At 35.8% G+C, this 20,105-nt stretch overlaps 1 protein-coding gene across 2 annotated transcripts in view; it reads right to left on the minus strand.

Moving 5' to 3' along the window:
* CFAP54 (cilia and flagella associated protein 54) overlaps window positions 1-20,105 on the minus strand; it is a 301,163-nt gene that overhangs the window by 164,038 nt on the left and 117,020 nt on the right. For both annotated transcript variants that reach the window (XM_060164794.1, XM_060164793.1), the window contains exons 29-32: window positions 19,372-19,461; window positions 18,568-18,694; window positions 6,196-6,310; window positions 5,747-5,847 (exon numbers count right to left, since the gene is read on the minus strand). In XM_060164794.1, the coding sequence (XP_060020777.1) occupies window positions 5,747-5,847; window positions 6,196-6,310; window positions 18,568-18,694; window positions 19,372-19,461 (433 nt within the window). The remainder of the gene's footprint in view (window positions 1-5,746; window positions 5,848-6,195; window positions 6,311-18,567; window positions 18,695-19,371; window positions 19,462-20,105) is intronic.

Genomic DNA, 20,105 nt, shown 5'->3' on the forward strand with positions numbered 1-20,105 from the left:
TTTATCAATGGTTGTTCAGCAGTTAGTTGTAATTTTGGTGTGCTCGTGAGAGGAGGTGAGCCCAAGGTCCTTCCACTCTGCTATCTTGTCCCAACTCCCTGAGAAGTGGTTGGTTTTGGAAGACACATACCGTTGGAGTCAAAAGTGTGAGAAAAAGACACTGTACACGGTTTAACATTTATGTATTAATGTAATTCACTGCATAATCAGATTAAAGGAGAAAAAAATCTTAGTGAAGAAGAAATATTCAACAAGACTGAACACAATTCAGAAGAAAACTTTCAGAAAACAAGAAATAGAAGACAATTTCCTAAATTTGATAGAGTATCTTCCCAAATCCCACATAAATATGCCCAACTGATTTTTTGCAAAGCTGCAAAAGCAAATCAGTAGGAGGAGGACAGTCTTTCCAACAAATGGTACTGGAGCAGTTGGATATCTATAAGTAAAAACATAAATCTCAATCCCTTATACAAAAAGTTAATTCAAAATGCATCACAAGTAAATATAAAACATAAAACTTGGGGAAAAAATATATGACCTAGGGCTAGGCAGTGTTCTTAGATTTGACACCAAAAGCACAACCCATTAAAGGAAAAATTGATAAGTCAAACATCATCAAAATTAAAAACTTTTGCTCTGTGAAAGACTGTGAAGAGGATGAAAAGGCAAGCTACACACTGAAAAAAAAATTTGCAAACCACATGTCCAACAAGGGGCTTGACCTATATCTAGGATATATAAAGATCTCTCAAAATTCAACACAAAAACTAAAAACAAACAGTCCAATTAGAAAATGAGCAAAAGACATGAACAGACACTTCACTAAGAAGATATATAGCTGGCAAGTAAGCACATGAAATGAGGTTCAGTATCATGAGCCTTTACAGAAATGCAAATTAAAGCCATGAGACATCACTAACACCTACTTTAATGACTAAAATAAAAAATAGTAATACCACTACCTGCTAGCCAGCATGAGGAGAAACTGGATCACTCAAACACTGCTGTGGGGATGTGAAAAGTACACCCACTCTGGAAAAAAGTATGGGATTTCTCACAAAGTTAAACATGCACTTACCACACAATCTAGCAACTGCGCTCTTGGCCATTTATTCCAGAGAAATGGAGATTTATGTTCACACAAAACCTGTACATGAATGTTCACAGCAGCATTATTCCTAACAGTCAAAACAATCCAAGCAATCCAAATGGCCTTTAGTGTGTGAGTGGTTAAACAAATTGTGGTATGTCAGTGCCACAGAATACTACTGAACGATAATAAAGTGAACTAGTGATGCACACAACTTGAATGGGTCTCAAAGGAACTGTGCTGAGTGGAAAGAAAAAGCCAATCTCAGAAAGTTACATACTGTGTGATTCCATTTTTATAACATTTTTGAAATTACAAAATTATAGAAATGGAAAACAGATTAGTGGTTGTCAGGGGTTGGGAGGGGGAGAGGAAGGGAGGTGGCTGTGGTTATGAAAAGGTAGTAGGGGGGCTTGGCGGGGAGATCCTTATGATAGAGCTGTTCTGTTTCTACACTATGGTGATAGTCACACAAGTCTATAAATGTGATAAAATTGCATAAGACTAAATACACACACTCATATGATTGCACATAGAATTGCTATAATCTGAATATGGTCAGTAGATTGTATCCATGTCAATTTCCTGTCTGTGCTATTTTTAGTTATGTAATTAATACTAGGAGAAACTGGGTTAAAGGTATACAGGTTTTTTCTGTATTACTTTTTGTAACTGCATGTTACAATTGTATGTACAATTATCTGAAAATAAAAAGTTTTTAAAAGTGCATGTTACAACAAGGATGTCCACAATCACAGACTACATTCAAGATTAAACTTGACATCCCAACCTGTAGGCTAGACAAAGAAGTAAGAGGCTTGAGTGTTAGAATGGATTAAGCGAAACTTTCATTATTTGTTCACAGTATGACCGTCCACACAGAAAATCTGTAACTATGGATAAATTACCAAGTTGTATAGAAGATCGAGTTGTTTATAAATCAATCATATTCATATATAAAAAACAGAAGTATTCAAAAACATAATTTTAGAATACCATTTACACAAATACCAAAAAGCATTCCTTTTATGTAGCTAACAAAAGATAGGTAACAGCTTTATGGAGAATATCATAAAAATTTATTGATAGATATTAAATAGGATCTAAGTATGTGGTCTGTCTACTAATAGAAAGATTCAATGTTGTTTAAAACAATAACTTTTCAAACCAATCCATATATTCAATTCTATCTCCATCAAAATCACAAGTTGTTATTTCTTTTTATTACTCACAGCTATTCCAAACTATTTTGTGGAAGAATATCTAAGACGTGCATGAAGGAAAAGAACATCCTGGAGAGACTTGTCCTATCAAGACAATAAAACTTAATTTAAAACCAAACAAAGTATGATAGTGTGATATTGACTCAGGGATAGACAGAGTAATGGGACAGGAAAAAGATTCCAAAACTACATATAAGACAACTTGCTAAATGACAAAAAGTGACAGTGATGACAGAACAGACTACTCAATAAAGGGAGCTAGTCAATCGGGTATAATGAAACTATAATGAAACTAAAAAAGAGGGGGAGAGGGATTCTTCCTCTCACCATTCATAAAAATTGATTAGAGTTGGATGCAATTCCTAATTGTAAAATCAAACATTTAAATTGATGAAGAAAATACCTTACTACCTCGGAGAAGAATTTCAAAAATGATAAAGAGAAATGTTGATACATTTGACCCAATTAACAGTTATAGCTTTTGATTTAAAAAAAGATGACTTTCAGGGTCTTCCTTGGTGGCACAGTGGTTAAGAAACCGCCTGCCAATGCAGGGGACATAGGTTCAAACCCTGGTCTAGGAAGATCTCTCATGCCGTGGAGCAGATAAGCCCGTGTGCCACAACTACTGAGAGCAGAGCCCACAAGCCACAACTACTGAAGCCCGCATGCCTAGAGTCCGTGCTCTGCAACAAGGGAAGCCACCGCAATGAGAAGCCACACACCACAATGAAGAGTAGCCCTGCTCGCCCAACTAGGGAAAGCCTGCGTGCAGCAACAAAGACCCAATGCAGCCAAAAATAAATAAATAAATAAATAGATGAATGAATGAATAAAAAATAGATGACTTTTAAAATGTAAATGGATGAGCCTCAAACTGGGAAAAGCATTAGTATCCAAACTTCTAAAAATAAATGAGAAAACAAAAGTTGCAAATGCACAAAGGATCTAAACAAGCAGTCTTGAGAACAGAAAAACCCTAGGGTTTTAAAAAAACATGAAAAGCTGCCTAACCTCATTAGTAATCAAAGAAATAGAAATTAAAATAACAAGGAGAGAAAATTTCACAGCTCATAGGTCCACAAAAATTTGAAAATTTGATATTAATATTAAGTGTCAGGGAAGATGCTGACTAAGAGAAACTTGACACAACACTGATGAAAATTTTAAAGCGATTTAGCAATATCTAGAAATGTTAAAATGCCCATATCCTGAGAACTACACTCCTGTGTATTTACCCCAGAAACTCTCACATGTGCATATGGAGATATATATAAGACTGTCCTTTGTAGCACTGTTTACATAATGGAAAGTTGGACTAGACTTGTGTATAATCAACATGAAAAAAATCTCACAAACATAATAGTGAGGAATAAGAGCAAACTGGCAAAAAAATTTGTAAAAATTAATACTGTATGTTATTTTGGGGCATATACATACATAATTGAAGTATAAAGTCACTTATAAGCACGATAAATGCCAAATTTTGGATTGTATTACTTCTGGGATAGAGGGGGACAGAAATGCATCCCAAACACTTTATATGGTATGCTGCATATTGGGTACATGTTCATTTGTTATATTATTCTCCATACTCATCTAAAATATGTCATAATTTAAATAAAGAAAATGAAGGGATAATCAAACAGAACGTAGGCAAATGCAAACAAAAAGAAGAGTGGTTTAATTAATATTTGTATGTTGAAAATTAAGATCAAAATCACTAAACAGGTAAAGGAAAGCATTACATAATGAAGGTAAGGTATATAAAGAATGTATGAGAATCATAAATGTGTACTTGTGACAATAAAAGCTAAACACACCATGATGAGTTTTATGGTTTAAGTTTTATAAACAAGAACATTATCTGCCAATAATTAAAAGTAATTTACCAGTTTAATCTCCTGGCCACTCTTATCTAAATTACTGCTATCACCATCTCCACTCCAGGCCAGTTACTCTATAGTATATCATCCTGTTCATTTATTTTATAAAATTTATCAAAAATCTAAATTGTCTTGTTTCTTTTGCACAACAAAGGAAACCATAAACAAGACAAAAAGACAACCCTCAGAATGGGAGAAAATATTTGCAAACGAATCAATGGACAAAATATACAAACAGCTCATGCAGCTCAATATCAAAAAAAGCAACCCAATCAAAAAATGGGGGCTTCCCTGGTGGCGCAGTGGTTGAGAGTTCGCCTGCCGATGCAGGGGACACGGGCTCGTGCCCTGGTCCGGGAGGATCCCACGTGCCGCGGAGCGGCTGGGCCCATGAGCCATGGCCGCTGAGCCTGCGCGTCCGGAGCCTGTGCTCCGCAGCGGGAGAGGCCACAACAGTGAGAGGCCCGCGTACCGCAAAAAAAAAAAAAAAAAAAATGGGCAGACGACCTAAATAGACATTTCTCCAAAGAAGACATACAGATGGCCAAGAGGTACATGAAAAGATGCTCAACATCACTAATTATTAGAGAAATGCAAATCAAAACTACAGTGAGGTATCATCTCACAACGGTTAGAATGGGCATCATCAGAAAATCTACAACCAATAAATGCTGGAGAAGGTGTGGAGAAAAGGGAACCCTCTTGCACTGTTGGTGGGAATGTAAATTGATACAGCCACTATGGAGAATAATATGGAGGTTCCTTAAAAAACTAAAAATAGAACTACCATATGACCCAGTAATCCCACTACTGGGCATATACCCAGAGAAAACCATAATTCAAAGAGTCATGTACCACAATGTTCACTGCAGCACTATTTACAATAGCCAGATCATGGAAGCAACCTAAATGTCCATTGACAGATGAATGGATAAAGAATATATGGTACATATATACAATGAGATATTACTCGGCCATAAAAAGGAATGAAATTGGGTCATTTGTAGAGACTTGGATAGACCTAGAGACTGTCATACAGAGTGAAGTAAGTCAGAAAAACAAATATTGTATATTAACACACATATGTGGAATCTAGAAAAATGGTACAGATGAACCAGTTTGCAAGGCAGAAATAGAGACACAGATGTAGAGAACAAACATATGGACACCAAGGGGGGAAGAGGGGGTGGGATGAATTGGGAGACTGGGATTGACATGTATACACTAATATGTATAAAACAGATAACTCATGAGAACCTGCTGTATAGCACAGGGAATTTTACTTCACTTCACTGTACAGTAGAAACTAACACAACATTGTAAAACAACTATACCCCAATAATAAATAAATAAATAATAAATAAAAAATAAAAAAATAAATTGTTTATTTGTGTCTTTATTTTGTGTTCCTTTTATTAGTATGTAAGCTCCCTGATGGCAGTGATCTTATCTGTCTACTCTACCAATGTATCCCTGGTGCCTAAAATAATGCACAACACATAGTAACCCTCAAGTAAAAATTTAATTAATTAATCAATCAATACCTTTCTTGCTCCGCCATTTCAGAAATAAAAGGATTCTTATTCAAAAACTCTCTTAGAGTTTCCTTTTTTTTAGATCTCTGTCTGGGCTTCACTTCTGTAGTCTTAACATGGGAGATAACAAAAATGTTACAAATCCAACTTAAAATCTTAACACAATACTATAATTTACTTGTACTCTAATGCTTATCTTTTCACATTAAAATCGTGGTTTATGTCCCTCAATTAAAATTATTAACAAAAGTAAAAGAAGTACCCCTGTAGACAAAAAAAATGGTTATAAAAATATCCTTGTGATAAGAATTAAAATATATTGCATAATTATAAAATTATGATTGTTGGTATTCTCTTCTGTTTCACATTATACTAAATTATAGTATAGCCAACCATCTCTAGATGCATGCATCTCTTAAGTTCATTAACTTAAAATTCAAAATTTATATGAAACTTACTCCTAAAATCTCCACTACTGCAGCTTTGAACTTCTTCATAGGTTTGATGACCTTTTTACACAAAGTATTGTCCTTATGTTTCATTTTTTTTATTCCAAGTAGGGACTCATTCCTCCTAATACAAAAAGATAAAGTCAGTTAAAAGGATCTACAAGAATTTATAAAACTACCCCAAAGTAATAAACCGTTAATGAGTATTGCCACTGAAATTATGCTAGAATACCCAAAATTGGTTATGTCCCACGCATAAATGAGACTATGATACTCCTGGTCGTCAACGAATAGCTAGTCTCTCAAAAGAGCAAAATGTAAATCACACCATAAAAATGTGATGAGAGCTGAAGTATGATCTAGGAGGAATAGAATTGAACTGAAACTAAAACGTGAACACTCCCCTTTAAAACTGAGAAAATAACTACATAAGAGTGACCCTAGACAAACTACTTTGCTTCCAACAGACTTCAGTCCTTTTAGTTCCATCAAGTGCAAGCTCCCAGCCACTATCAACTTCTGGATATTAACAAGAGTTAAGCATTTTACATCTATCTATTTAGACTACATTCATCCCTTGGTAACTGCAGGGGCTTGGTTCCAGGACCCCCTCAGATACCAAAAGCCAAGGATGCTCAAGTCTTTTATATAAAATGGCACAGTACTTTCATATAACCTACACACATCCTCCTATATACTTTAAATCATCTCTAGATTATTTAAAATACAACGTAGGCTTCAGAGGTCAGATCCCAGGGAGAGGACTGGGGTTGGCTGCGTAAACACAGCCTGAAGGGGGCTAGTGCGCCACAATTGGCAGGGAGGGAGTCCAGGAAAAAGTCTGGAACTGCCTAAGAGGCAACAGACCATTGTTTCTGAGTGTGTGAGGAGAGGAGATTCAAAGCACGGCGTAAAAGAGCTTCAGAGATGGGTGCAAGCCGCGGCTATCAGCGTGGACCCCAGAGATGGGCATGAAATGCTAAGGCTGCTGCTGCCGCCACCAAGAATCCTTTGTGCAAGCACAGGTCACTGTCCCCACCTCCCCTCCCGGGAGCCTGTGCAGCCCGCCACTGCCAGTGTCCCGTGATCCAGGGACAACTTCCCAGGGAGAACACACGGCACGCCTCAGGCTGTTGCAACGTCACGCTGGCCTCTGCCGCCACAGGCTCATCCCACATTCCATACCCCTCTATCCCCCTGGCCTGGGTGGAGCTCCCTAATCAGCTGCTCCTTTAACACCCTCCTGTCTGGGCGCGAACCCACGCCAGAAGACGACCTACATGCAGAGGCGGGGCCAAATCCAAAGCTGAACCCCAGGAGCTGTGCGAACAAAGAAGAGAAAGGGAAATTTCTCCCAGCAGCCTCAGGAGCAGCAGATTAAATCTCCACAATCAACTTGATGGACCCTGTATCTGTGGAATACCTGAATAGAAAATGAACCATCCCAAAACTGAGGCAGTGGATTCTGGGAGCAACTGTAGACTTGGGGTTGCTGTATGTGACTGACTAGTTTCTGATTTTTATGTTGATCTTAGTACAGTTTTTAGCATTTGTTATCATTGGTGGATTTGCTTATTGGTATAGTTACGCTCTTCTTTTTTTAAACTTACTTTTTAAATCTTTTTATTTTAATAATATTTTTCTTTTTTTTTTACATTAATAACATTATTTATTTTATTTTATTTTTTCTTTCTTTTCTTTCTCCCTTTTCTACTGAGCCTTGTGGCTGACAGGGCTCTGATGCTCTGGCCAGGTGTCAGGCCTGCGCCTATGAGGTGGGAGAGCCGAGTTCAGTACACTGGACCACCAGAGACCTCCCAGCCCCACATACTATCAACTGGTGAGAGCTCTCCCGGGGACCTCCGTCTCAGTGCTAAGACCCAGCCCCACTCAATGGCCAGCAAGCTCCAGTGCTGACAGCCCATGCCAAACAACTAGCAAGACAGGAACACAAACCCACCCATTAGCAGAGAGGCTGCCTAAAATCATAGTAAGTTCACAGACACCCCAAAACACACCACCGGACGCGGTCCTGACACCAGAAACACAAGATCCAGCCTCATTCACCAGAACACAGGCACCAGTACCCTCTACCAGGAAGCCTACACAACCCACTGAAATAACCTTACCCGCTGGGGGAAGACACCAAAAACAATGGGAACTACGAACCTGCAGCCTGTGAAAAGGAGACCCCAAACACAGAGTAAGTTAAGCAAAATGAGAAGACAAAGAAATATGCAGCAGATGAAGGAGCAAAGTAAAAACCCACCAGACCAAACAAATGAAGAGGAAATAGGCAGTCTACCTGAAAAAGAATTCAGAGTAATGATAGTAAAGATGATTCAAAATCTTGGAAGTAGAATGGGGAAAATACAAGAAACATTTAACAAGGACCTAGAAGAACTAAAGAGCAAACAAACAATGATGAACAACACAATAAATGAAGTTAAAAATTCTCTAGAAGGAATCAATAGCAGAATAACTGAGGCAGAAGAACGAATAAGTGACCTGGAAGATAAAATAGTAGAAATAACTACCACAGAGCAGAAGAAAGAAGAAAGAATGAAAAGAATTGAGGGCAGTCTCAGAGACCCCTGGGCAAATATTAAATGCACCAACATTCAAATTATACGGGTCCCAGAAGAAGAAGAGGAAAAGAAAGGGACTGAGAACATATTTGAGGAAATTATAGTTGAAAACTTCCCTAATATGGGAAAGGAAATAGTCAATCAAATCCAGGAAGTGCAGAGAGTCCCATACATGATAAATCCAGGAGAAACACACCAAGACACATATTAATCAAACTATCAAAAATTAAATACAAAGAAAAAATATTAAAAGCAGCAAGGGAAAAGCAACAAATAACATACAAGGGAATCCCCGTAAGGTTAACTGCTGATCTTTCAGCAGAAACTCTGCAAGCCAGAAGGGACTGGCAGGACATATTTAAAGTGATGAAAGGGAAAAACCTACAACCAAGATTACTCTACCCAGCAAAGATCTCATTCAGATTTGACGGAGAAATTAAAACCTTTACAGACAAGCAAAAGCTAAGAGAATTCAGCACCACCGAACCAGCTTTACAACAAATGCTACAGGAACTTCTCTAGGCAGGAAACACAAGAGAAGGCAAAGACCTACAATAACAAACCCAAAACAATTAAGAAAATGGTAACAGGAACATATATATTAATAATTACCTTAAATGTAAATGGAATAAATGCTCCAACCAAAAGACATAGACAGGGCTTCCCTGGTGGCGCAGTGATTGAGAGTCCGCCTGCCGATGCAGGGGACACGGGTTTGTGCCCCGGTCCGGGAAGATCCCACATGCCGCAGAGCGGCTCGGCCCGTGAGCCATGGCTGCTGAGCCTGCACATCCGGAGCCTGTGCTCCGCAATGGGAGAGGCCACAACAGTGAGAGGCCCGCGTACCGAAAATAAAATAAAATAAATAAATAAATAAAAGACATAGACAGGCTGAATGGATACAAAAACAAGACCCGTGTATATGCTGTCTACAAGAGACCCACTTCAGACCTAGGGACACATACAGACTGAAAGTGAGGGGATGGAAAAAGATATTCTATGCAAATGAAAATCAAAAGAAAGCTGGAGTAGCAATTCTCATATCAGACAAAACAGACTTTAAAATAAAGACTATTACAAGAGACAAAGAAGGACACTACATAATGATCATGGGATCAATCCAAGAAGAAGATATAACAATTGTAAATATTTATGCACCCAACATAGAAGCACCTCAATACATAAGGCAAATGCTAATAGCCATCATAAAAGGGGAAATGGACAGTAACTCAACCATAGTAGGGGACTTTAACACCTCACTTTCACCAATGGACTGATCATCCAAAATGAAAATAAATAAGGAAACACAAGCTTTAAATGACACATTAAACAAGATGGACTTAATTGATATTTATAGGACAGTCCATGCAAAAACAATAGAATACACTTTCTTCTCAAGTGCTCATGGAACATTCTCCATGATAGATCATATTTTAGGTCACAAATCAAGCCTTGGTAAATTTAAGAAAATTCAAATTGTATCAAGTATCTCTTCTGACCACAACGCTATGAGACTAGATATCAATTACAGGAAAAAAGGTGTAAAAAATACAAACACACGGAGGCTTGCTAAACAATACACTACTAAATAACCAAGAGATCACTCAAGAAATCAAAGAGGAAAACAAAAAATACCTAGAAACAAATGACAATGAAAACACAATGACCCAAAACCTACGGGATGCAGGAAAAGCAGTCTAAGAGGGTAGTTTATAGCAATACAATCCTACTTCAAGAAACAAGAAACACCTCAAATACACAACCTAACCTTATAGCTAAAGCAATTAGAGAAAGAAGAACAAAAAATCCCCCAGAGTTAGCAGAAGGAAAGAAATCATATAGATCAGATCAGAAATAAATGAAAAAGAAATTAAGGAAACAATAGCAAAGATCAATAAAACTAAAAGCTGGTTCTTTGAGAAGATCAACAAAATTGATAAACCATTAGCCAGACTCATCAAGATGAAAAGGAAAAAGACTCAAATCAACAGAATTAGAAATGAAAAAGGAGAGGTAACAACTGACACTGCAGAAATACAAAGGATCATGAGAGATTACTACAAGCAACTATATGCCAATAAAATGGACAACCTGGAAGAAATGGACAAATTCTTAGAAAAGTACAACCTTCTGAGACTGAACCAGGAAGAAATAGAAAATATAAACAGACCAATCATAAAGCAATGAAACTGAAAATGTGATTAAAAATCTTCCAACAAACAAAAGCCCAGGACCAGATGGCTTCACAGGCAAATTCCATCAAACATCTAGAGAAGAGCTGACACCCATCCTTCTCAAACTCTTCCAAAATATTGCAGAGGGAGGAACACTCCCAAACTCATTCTACGAGGTCACCATCACCCTGATACCAAAACCAGACAAAGGTGTCACAAAAAAATGAAACTACAGGCCAATATCACTGATAAACATAGATGCAAAAATCCTCAACAAAATACTAGCAAACAGAATCCAACAGTACATTAAAAGGATCATACACCATGATCAAACAGGATTAATCCCAGGAATGCAAGGATTCTTCAATATATGCAAATCAATGGATGTGATACACCATATTAACAAATTGAAGGAGAAAAACCATATGATAATATCAATAGATACAGAAAAGGCTTTTGACAAAATTCAACACCCATTTACGATAAAAACCCCACAGAAAGTAGGCATAGAGGGAACTTACCTCAACATAATAAGGCCATGTATGACAAACCCACAGCCAATATCATTCTCAATGGTGAAAAACTGAAACCATTTCCACTAAGAACAGGAACAAGACAAGATTGCCCACTCTCACCACTATTATTAAATATAGTTTTGGAAGTTTTAGCCACAGCAGTCACAGAAGAAAAGGAAATAAAAGGATTCCAAATTGGAAAAGATGAAGTAAAGCTGTCACTGTTTGCAGATTACATGACACTACACATAGGGAATCCTAAAGATGCTACCAGAAAACTACTAGAGCTAATCAATGAATTTGGTAAAGTAGCAGGATACAAAATTAATGCACAGAAATCTCTGGCATTCCTATACACTAATGATGAAAAATCTGAAAGGGAAATTAAGGAAACTCTCCCATTTACCATTGCAACAAAAAGAATAAAGTATCTAGGAATAAACCTACCTAAGGAGACAAAAGACTTGTATGCAGAAAACTGTTAAGACACTGATTAAAGAAATTAAAGATGATACAAACAGATGATACATGTTCTTGGATTGGAAGAATCAATGTTGTGAAAATGACTATACTACCCAAAGCAATCTACAGATTCAGGGCCATCCGTATCAAACTACCAATGGCATTTTTCACAGAATTAGAACAAAAAATTTCACAATTTGTATGGAAACACAAAAGACCCCGAACAGCCAAAGCAATCTTGAGAAAGAAAAACAGAGCTGGAGGAATCAGGCTCCTGGACTTCAGACTATACTTCAAAGCTACCGTAATCAAGACAGTATGGTACTGGCACAGAAAGAGAAATATAGATCAATGGAACAGGATAGAAAGCCCAGAGATAAACCCATGCACATATGGTCACCTTATCTTTGATAAAGGAGGCAAGAATATACAAGAGAGAAAAGACAGCCTCTTCAATAAGTGGTGCTGGGAAAACTGGACAGCTACATGTAAAAGAATGAAATTAGAACACTCCCTAACTCCATACACAAAAATAAACTCAAAATGGATTAAAGACCTAAATGTAAGGCCAGACACTATAAAACTCTTAGAGGAAAACATAGGCAGAACACTCTATGACATACATCACAGCAATATCCTTTTTGACCCACCTCCTAGAGAAATGGAAATAGAAACAGTAATAAACAAATGGGACCTAATGAAACTTAAAAGCTTTTGCACATCAAAGGAAACCATAAACAAGGTGAAAAGATAACCTTCCAAATGGGAGAAAACATTTGCCAGTGAAGTAACTGACAAAGGATTAATCTCCAGAATATACAAGCAGCCCATGCAGCTCAATATCAAAAAAACAAAAACCCAATCCAAAAATGGGCAAAAGACCTAAACAGACGTTTCTCTAAAGAAGATATACAGATTGCTAACAAACACATGAAAGGATACTCAACATCACTAATCATTAGAGAAATGCAAATCAAAACTACAATGAGGTATCATCTCACACTGGTCAGATTGGCCATCATCAATAAATCTACAAACGATAAATGCTGGAGAGGGTGTGGAGAAAAGGGAACCCTCTTGCACTGTTGGTAGGAATGTAAATTGTTACAGCTACTACGGAGAACAGTATGGAGGTTCCTTAAAAATCTAAAAATAGAACTACTGTATGACCCAGCAATCCCACTACCGGGCATATACCCTGAGAAAAACATAATTCAAAAAGAATCATGTACCACAGTGTTCACTGCAGCACTATTTAGAACAGCCAGGACATGGAAGCAACCTAAGTGTCCATCGACAGATGAATGGCTAAAGAAGATGTGGCACATATATACAATGGGATATTACTCAGCCATAAAAAGAAACGAAGTTATTTGTAGTGAGGTGGATGGATCTTGAGTCTGTCATACAGAGTGAAGTAAATCAGAAAGAGAAAAACAAACACTGTATGCTAATACATATATATGAAATCTAAAATTAAAAAAAAAAGGTTCTGAAGAACCTAAGTGGAGGACAGGAATAAAGATGCAGACATAGAGAATGGACTTGAGGACACGGGGAGGAGGAAGGGTAAGCTGGGATGAAGTGAGAGAGTGGCATGGACATATATACACTACCAAATGTAAAAGAGATAGCTGATGGGAAGCAGCGCATAGCACAGGGAGATCAGCTCCCTGCTCTGTGACCACCTAGAGGGATAAGATAAGGAGGGTGGGAGGGAGATGCAAGAGGGAGGGTATATAGGGATATATGCATACATATAGCTGATTCAGTTTGTTATACAGCAGAAACTAACACAACATTGTAAAGAAATTATACTCCAATAAAGATATTTAAAAAAAAGAATGATACCTTTTAATCATGAAAGCATTTAGCCTGAATTTCTTTGGAATAAATAAATTAAATACAATGTAAATTCTATATAAATAGTTGTAAATACAATGTAAATGCTATGTACATAGTTGACGGGAGTGCAGCAAATTCAAGTTTTACTTTTTGGAACTTTTTTTTCGAATATTTCCAATCCATGGTTGGCTGAATGCCTGGATGCAGAGTGGATGCCAAGGGCGGACAGTACTAAATGTTCTCCCTTCCCCCCAATCACCTGTAAGGATTCTCAACCTTGTTTTTTTTAATCTGCCATCGACCTCTGTGGTAACCTGTCCCCTTCTCCGAATACTGTAAGGTCGCTTATTATCCCTCCCTCTATTGGTACTTACTACCTATTTTCCTTGAAATTTATATATTTCCTAAAATCTATATTTCCTCTGGTAAGTACTTGCTAGGTACAACACCACCCTGCTATATGACTGTCTGCCTATTATTTCACAAACACAAATCTGTTATTCTTTATCTGACAGCACAAGGCTCTCATTCATGCTTTTTTATTTTTAAAATATTTTTCATTACTCTAGCCCATTCCATACAAACTAATCTGACTGGAATTGCATTAAACCAACAAATTAATTTGAGAATAACAGAAATCTTCACAATATTCCATCTGCTTATCAAGTAATGTACCATGTCTCTCCATTTATTCAAGCCATTTTTTTCCATACCTCTTAGTAAAGATGTTTGGTCTTCTTTATATTAGCCTAAATCCCCTCACAATTCCTGATAAACTTAATCCTGTAGTTCACAGAAATGGGATCATTTTTCCATTGTATTTTCTAGTTGATACAGCAAAGCGTTGATTTTGCATCTACCCATCCTATGGAATTCTATTATTAACTCTGATAGTTTTCAGTTAATTAAGTTAAAAAAATAATAATTATTTGCAGATATCAATCTTTCCTCTCTATTTTCAGAGTACTTCACTGTGGATTTCACTTGATAAACATTTTTGAGATAAACATTTATGTATTATGTGATAATCACATAAATTCTAATCCTAATTTCTATTTCTTATTTTAATGTGCTGCCAAGAACTTTCAGAACAATTTTAAATGATAGAAGGAATAACAGGTTTCTTTGTTGTACTGCATATTTTAACAGAAAATCTTTTAATCCTAATTTGCCAGGAATTGCTGCTGAACATCACCACATGACTTTTTAGCACCTATAAAAGACTCCTTGGACTACTAATGATAATTATATTTAGATTTCCTACTATATATTGAGAACAAAATCTATATTCTCACTGCTAAATTTATAAGCTAGTGTTTTATTTTTATTCTATATACTTCTGAATAAAGTTGATCTCTAATTTTCTATTTTTTTATTCTTTTTACAAAACTGTTATCAGAGCCTGCTGTGATAAATTTACTAGGAAACTATAACCATGCTCTGAAGTAGCTTTATGTAAAACAAAATTATTTGTTCCTATGAAGGAACTAGGCTTAAAAAGTTTTTGAGCTTTCCAAATTTTTTTACTGCTTCAATAAATTCTTATAATTTAAAATTTTCCAGATAATCATGACTTCAGATTAGATTTTCAAATTTATTCATATTAAACTACATATACTGTTATCTAATATTTAACAACTTCCAAATTTATGACTATTTTCTCTTTGGATTACTTACATTTCACTTTTTCTTATTTTGCTGGCCAGAAAATTACCTCATTTATTCATATATTCAAAGAACTAACCCTAGCCAATTGGACTATTTTAAAACCAACTTAAAATTAATTCCAACTTTTATTTATTTCTTCTTTCTGCTTTCTTAGATTTATTTTGTTATTTTTCCAATTTCTCAAGCCCAATCAAAGTTCATTTGATTTTATTTTTCTCATTTAGTAAGTAACAGGAGCTTCTAAAGCTAAAATTTGTCTTTAACTGCTGCTTTGAGTACATTTGATATGTGGGCTTCTCATTAGCATGATTTTCAAAACGCTCTATAGTTTTAAATTTCTTTTTTATATACTATAATTATATACAATTATATATGGCAGTAATTTATTGTTATAAAATTATATAATTATATATGCCAGCAATTTATTTTGTTATAAAATTTCAGTTTTATTGTACTGTAAGAGAATGTGGTCCTTACAAATTTTAGTCTAGGTGATATATTGAGCTTTATTTTGCAGCTTAAATATTACATTTTTAAATTAAATAAGTGCTTTAAAGGGTATTTAGTCTCAATTGGCTATATATATAAAATTAATCTTATTAGTTATATTATGTACATTTTCTGTGTCCTTTTTATTTCTTTCTTTTTAAAGTAGTACATTAAACTCTTAATATTACTATGTTTCTATCAAATTAGCTTTGTCTTTTTAGCAGTTATTCCCATATATTTTGATTTTTTTTATGTAGAACATGAAAATTCATGAAATATCTTCATTGTGATTTATAAGCATTATTAGTAGAATCACCAATGTGAAAAGGTAGCATTAAAAATAAGTAACGTGGGCTTCCCTGGTGGCACAGTGGTTGAGAGTCCGCCTGCCGATGCAGGGGACACGGGTTCGTGCCCCAGTCCGGGAAGATCCAACATGCCGCGGAGCGGCTGTACCCGTGAGCCATGGCCGCTGAGCCTGCGTGTCTGGAGCCTGTGCTCCGCAACGGGAGAGGCCACAACAGTGAGAGGCCCGTGTACCGCAAAAAAAAAAAATAATAAGTAACAAAGAGATTACTCTTTAAATGTTACCAAGACAGTTGATTAAAATTTTTACAGGAAAAACCCCTGATTTTTAATCTAAACCCTACACCAAAAGAAATTCCATATGGATTAAAATATTAAATCTAAACCATGAAACTATAAAATTGGAAGAAAATACTGCTGCATATTTGTCTGTTGAAGTATAAAAAATTTTTTTCTTTGTGCAAAGATATGTCATGCATACAAACATAAAAAGAAAATAGATATTGCTATCAAAGTAGAAATCAAGGTGTTGCATCTGCCCCTCCCCTATATTCCTTGACTTGGAGAAGAACATCCTAAAACGTCTGCTCAGCCTTAAAAACTGAAATCATTACCTTTGGCTTGAACTCAGTTATACTGCTCAATCTCCAAACTCACATATTTTATTATACCACTGATCTAAACCACTTATTCTGTTTTCCTCTTTCAGAATATCTATTATTCTTCCATTGGACCTCCACGGTCAGTCCTCCAAATTTTACTGCTCACTGAAAGTGCATTCTGATTTTCTTTGGTATCAAGAATATTATTTACAGATTCCAAACATCTCATTTTAGCTATGGTTTATTTAATTTTCTGGGACTTTCTAATTCTGGCCAGTTCTCTCATTACCATGGCCTGCTTAGTAGAAGCAATTTCATCTTTTGAAAACATGAAGCACATATATTCCAAGTTTTTGTTCTAATAAATGTAGTGCCTATTTTAGGAAGAATATTTTCCCGTAGGTTTTTATGAGAATGTTTCTCTTCTGCCGTCATTTTTAAAATAGATCTTGTGTCATTGATGTTTTCTTTTCCTAGAATGAGATAGACAGACCTATGTCCAGTGTTGAAATTAAAACCCAATTATTGGAAGAAAAGCTGGATTCACTTGGCATCTCTCATAACTGGCACAGAACACAACATTTTCTTTGTGGGCAGAGAGAGCCATTCAGGCTTAGAGAATAAGAGGGTTAACTTTAAGTTTTACTACTTCTATTTTTAAGGAACTCCCCGTTCACACACATATATGGGAACTGCAAAGAATGGCTCTGCTTGCTACTGTAGAGAATTAGAAACTGGACCTCAAAACCACACTACAATGGGAAAATATGTATATGTATAACTGATTCACTTTGTTATAAAGCAGAAACTAACACACCATTGTAAAGCAATTATACCCCAATAAGGATGTTAAAAAAAAAAAAAAAAAACACTACATACAAAAATAAGCTCAAAATGGATTAACGACTTAAATGTAAGACCTGAAACCATAAAACTTCTAGAGGAAAACATAGGCAGTATACTCTTTGACATTGGTCTTAGCAGGTTTTTTTTGGATATGTCTCCTCAGGCAAGGGAAACAAAAGCAAAAGTAAACAAATGGGACTACATCAAAGGGAGGGGGTGGTGGGAGAGGGAATTACTGAAAATAATCAAAAGGCACAAACTTCCAGTTATAAGATAAATAAGAACTAGGGATGTAATGTACAACAAGATAAAGATAATTAACACTGCTGTATGTTATAAATAAAGCTTGTTAAGAGTAAATCTTAAGAATTCTCATCATAAGGAAGAAAAAAATTTTTTCCACTTCTTTAATGTTGCATTTATATGAGATGATAAATGTTCACTAAGCCCACTGTGGTAATCATTTCATGATATATGTAAATCAAATCATTATGCTGTACACCTTAAAACTTATACAGTGTTATATGTCCGTTATACCTCAATAAAACTGGATGAAAAATTAATTAGATAAATAAATAAGTGGACCCAAAAGTCTGTGCGAGAGATGCTGATAGCCTAGAGATGCTATCATCCAAACTGACTCAATAGCAAAAGGCCTAATTTATTTCCTGCTATAAATATAAACATGCTCTATTATTCCTTAGTTCAGCTGTACGAATATTTTTATTTATTTATTTACACAGACATAAATACTCACTACCTCCCAGATGGCTGTTTTAACTGCATGTACCCCACTCTCTTTTGCGTCCACTTTATATATCTTTAAGGAATAATTTTACTCATTTTTTAAAGTTGTTAATGCTAATAAAACAGATATTACAAATACCTTTGCAAGAAGTCATAGACAGGATTTGTTATCTCCACCATAAGTTGAAAGTTTTCATCATTCATACATTTTTGCATAACTTGTGTAAAGAATTCCAGGAATCTAGGTCTCTGTTTAAATTTCATAACTGCGAAAACAAGAAGGTTCATATATAATCTCCAATACACTTGGTCATTGTCATTGAAAGGTTACTATTGCTATCAGTCATTTTGTTGTAACAGATGAGTTTATTAACCTACTTTTTAGATTTCTCACTTTTAAAAAATGTATAGGAGTAAATGTGGTGAAACTATTGGTTTTCTAAAATCAAATATTCCTTTACGGTCTAAATTTCATTTATTTTTCAAACAGCTTGGTGTTGTAATATTTCCTAAAAGTTACCTCTAACATATGACTAGGTGGGAAAAAAATTGCTGATAGTTGCCAGAATAACTAGTTATTCTAATTTTTATTATATTTCACTCTGAGATAAGCAATAATGCTGCTATTTCTTCATAGCTAAGCTTAAAGATCACTAACACATTTTTCAATTCCCTAGTTTTTGTAAGCTTCATAATAACACCATTTACTGCCAAAATAAGCCACCATCAAGGTTCCGTCTTTCCAGACTTTAAATCAGGTACCTATTTTGGTCTCTTTCATTACTCGGCAATCGAGAGCCTGCCTTATTCTGAATGGGTAAGAACCTGAAATATTCTGCCTAGAACAAGTGAAACCTTTAAGTAAAAAACAACAGAATCCACAGAATAAAAGATATTCAAAAGTAAGGTGAGTGAACAACATATGTACGTTTAGGTCACCTACCTTCTTCCACAGCACCTTTGACCGACCAATTTAAAACTATAGGGTAAAGAAATATGGGATCCTCTGCTCCTGAGAGTTCAGTTGTAACATCTAAGGTTAAAAGGAATTAAGTTGTTGGTTCTGTTTAACATCAATAAGCAAAAATGAAAATTCTTTGCTGGGGATGAAAAACAGGAAAATACCCAAGTATACATTCTAAATTATGTGCCTTAAAATATCAATTATATCATATTTTGGAGATTAAAAAATCCAATAACCTTAATTATTTTCCTTTCATTTTTTTCCCCCCCTAAAGGCCAAGCAGTCTACCACCAAATAGGGGAAGAGTTTCCAAGGCATGAGTCTTTCTTATTCAACAGCTATTGTGTATCAACAAATATGAGGTTCAGAAACCTACCAATTATATGAACTCCATTTTTATAAAAAATCTTTAAAAGACAGTAAAGTATAGAATAATGAACAGGACAGCCCCTAGAGCCAGGATGCCTGGGTTCAGATTCTAAGTCTGACACTTTCTTTTTTAGGCCGCACGGCATGCAGGATGCGGGATCTTAGTTCCCCCACCAGGGATCAAATCCACTGGGAGCATGGAGTCTTAACCATTGGACCTCCAAGGAAGTCCCTAAGTCTGACACTTTTTAGTTATGAGAACTTGGGAAGTTACTCACCTTCTCTGTGCCTCAATTTCCTTATCTTTAAAATGGGGATAATAACAGTACCTATTTCATATGGTT

The sequence above is a fragment of the Lagenorhynchus albirostris genome, chromosome 11, assembly GCF_949774975.1.
Source record: "Lagenorhynchus albirostris chromosome 11, mLagAlb1.1, whole genome shotgun sequence".
Lineage (NCBI taxonomy): Eukaryota > Metazoa > Chordata > Mammalia > Artiodactyla > Delphinidae > Lagenorhynchus > Lagenorhynchus albirostris.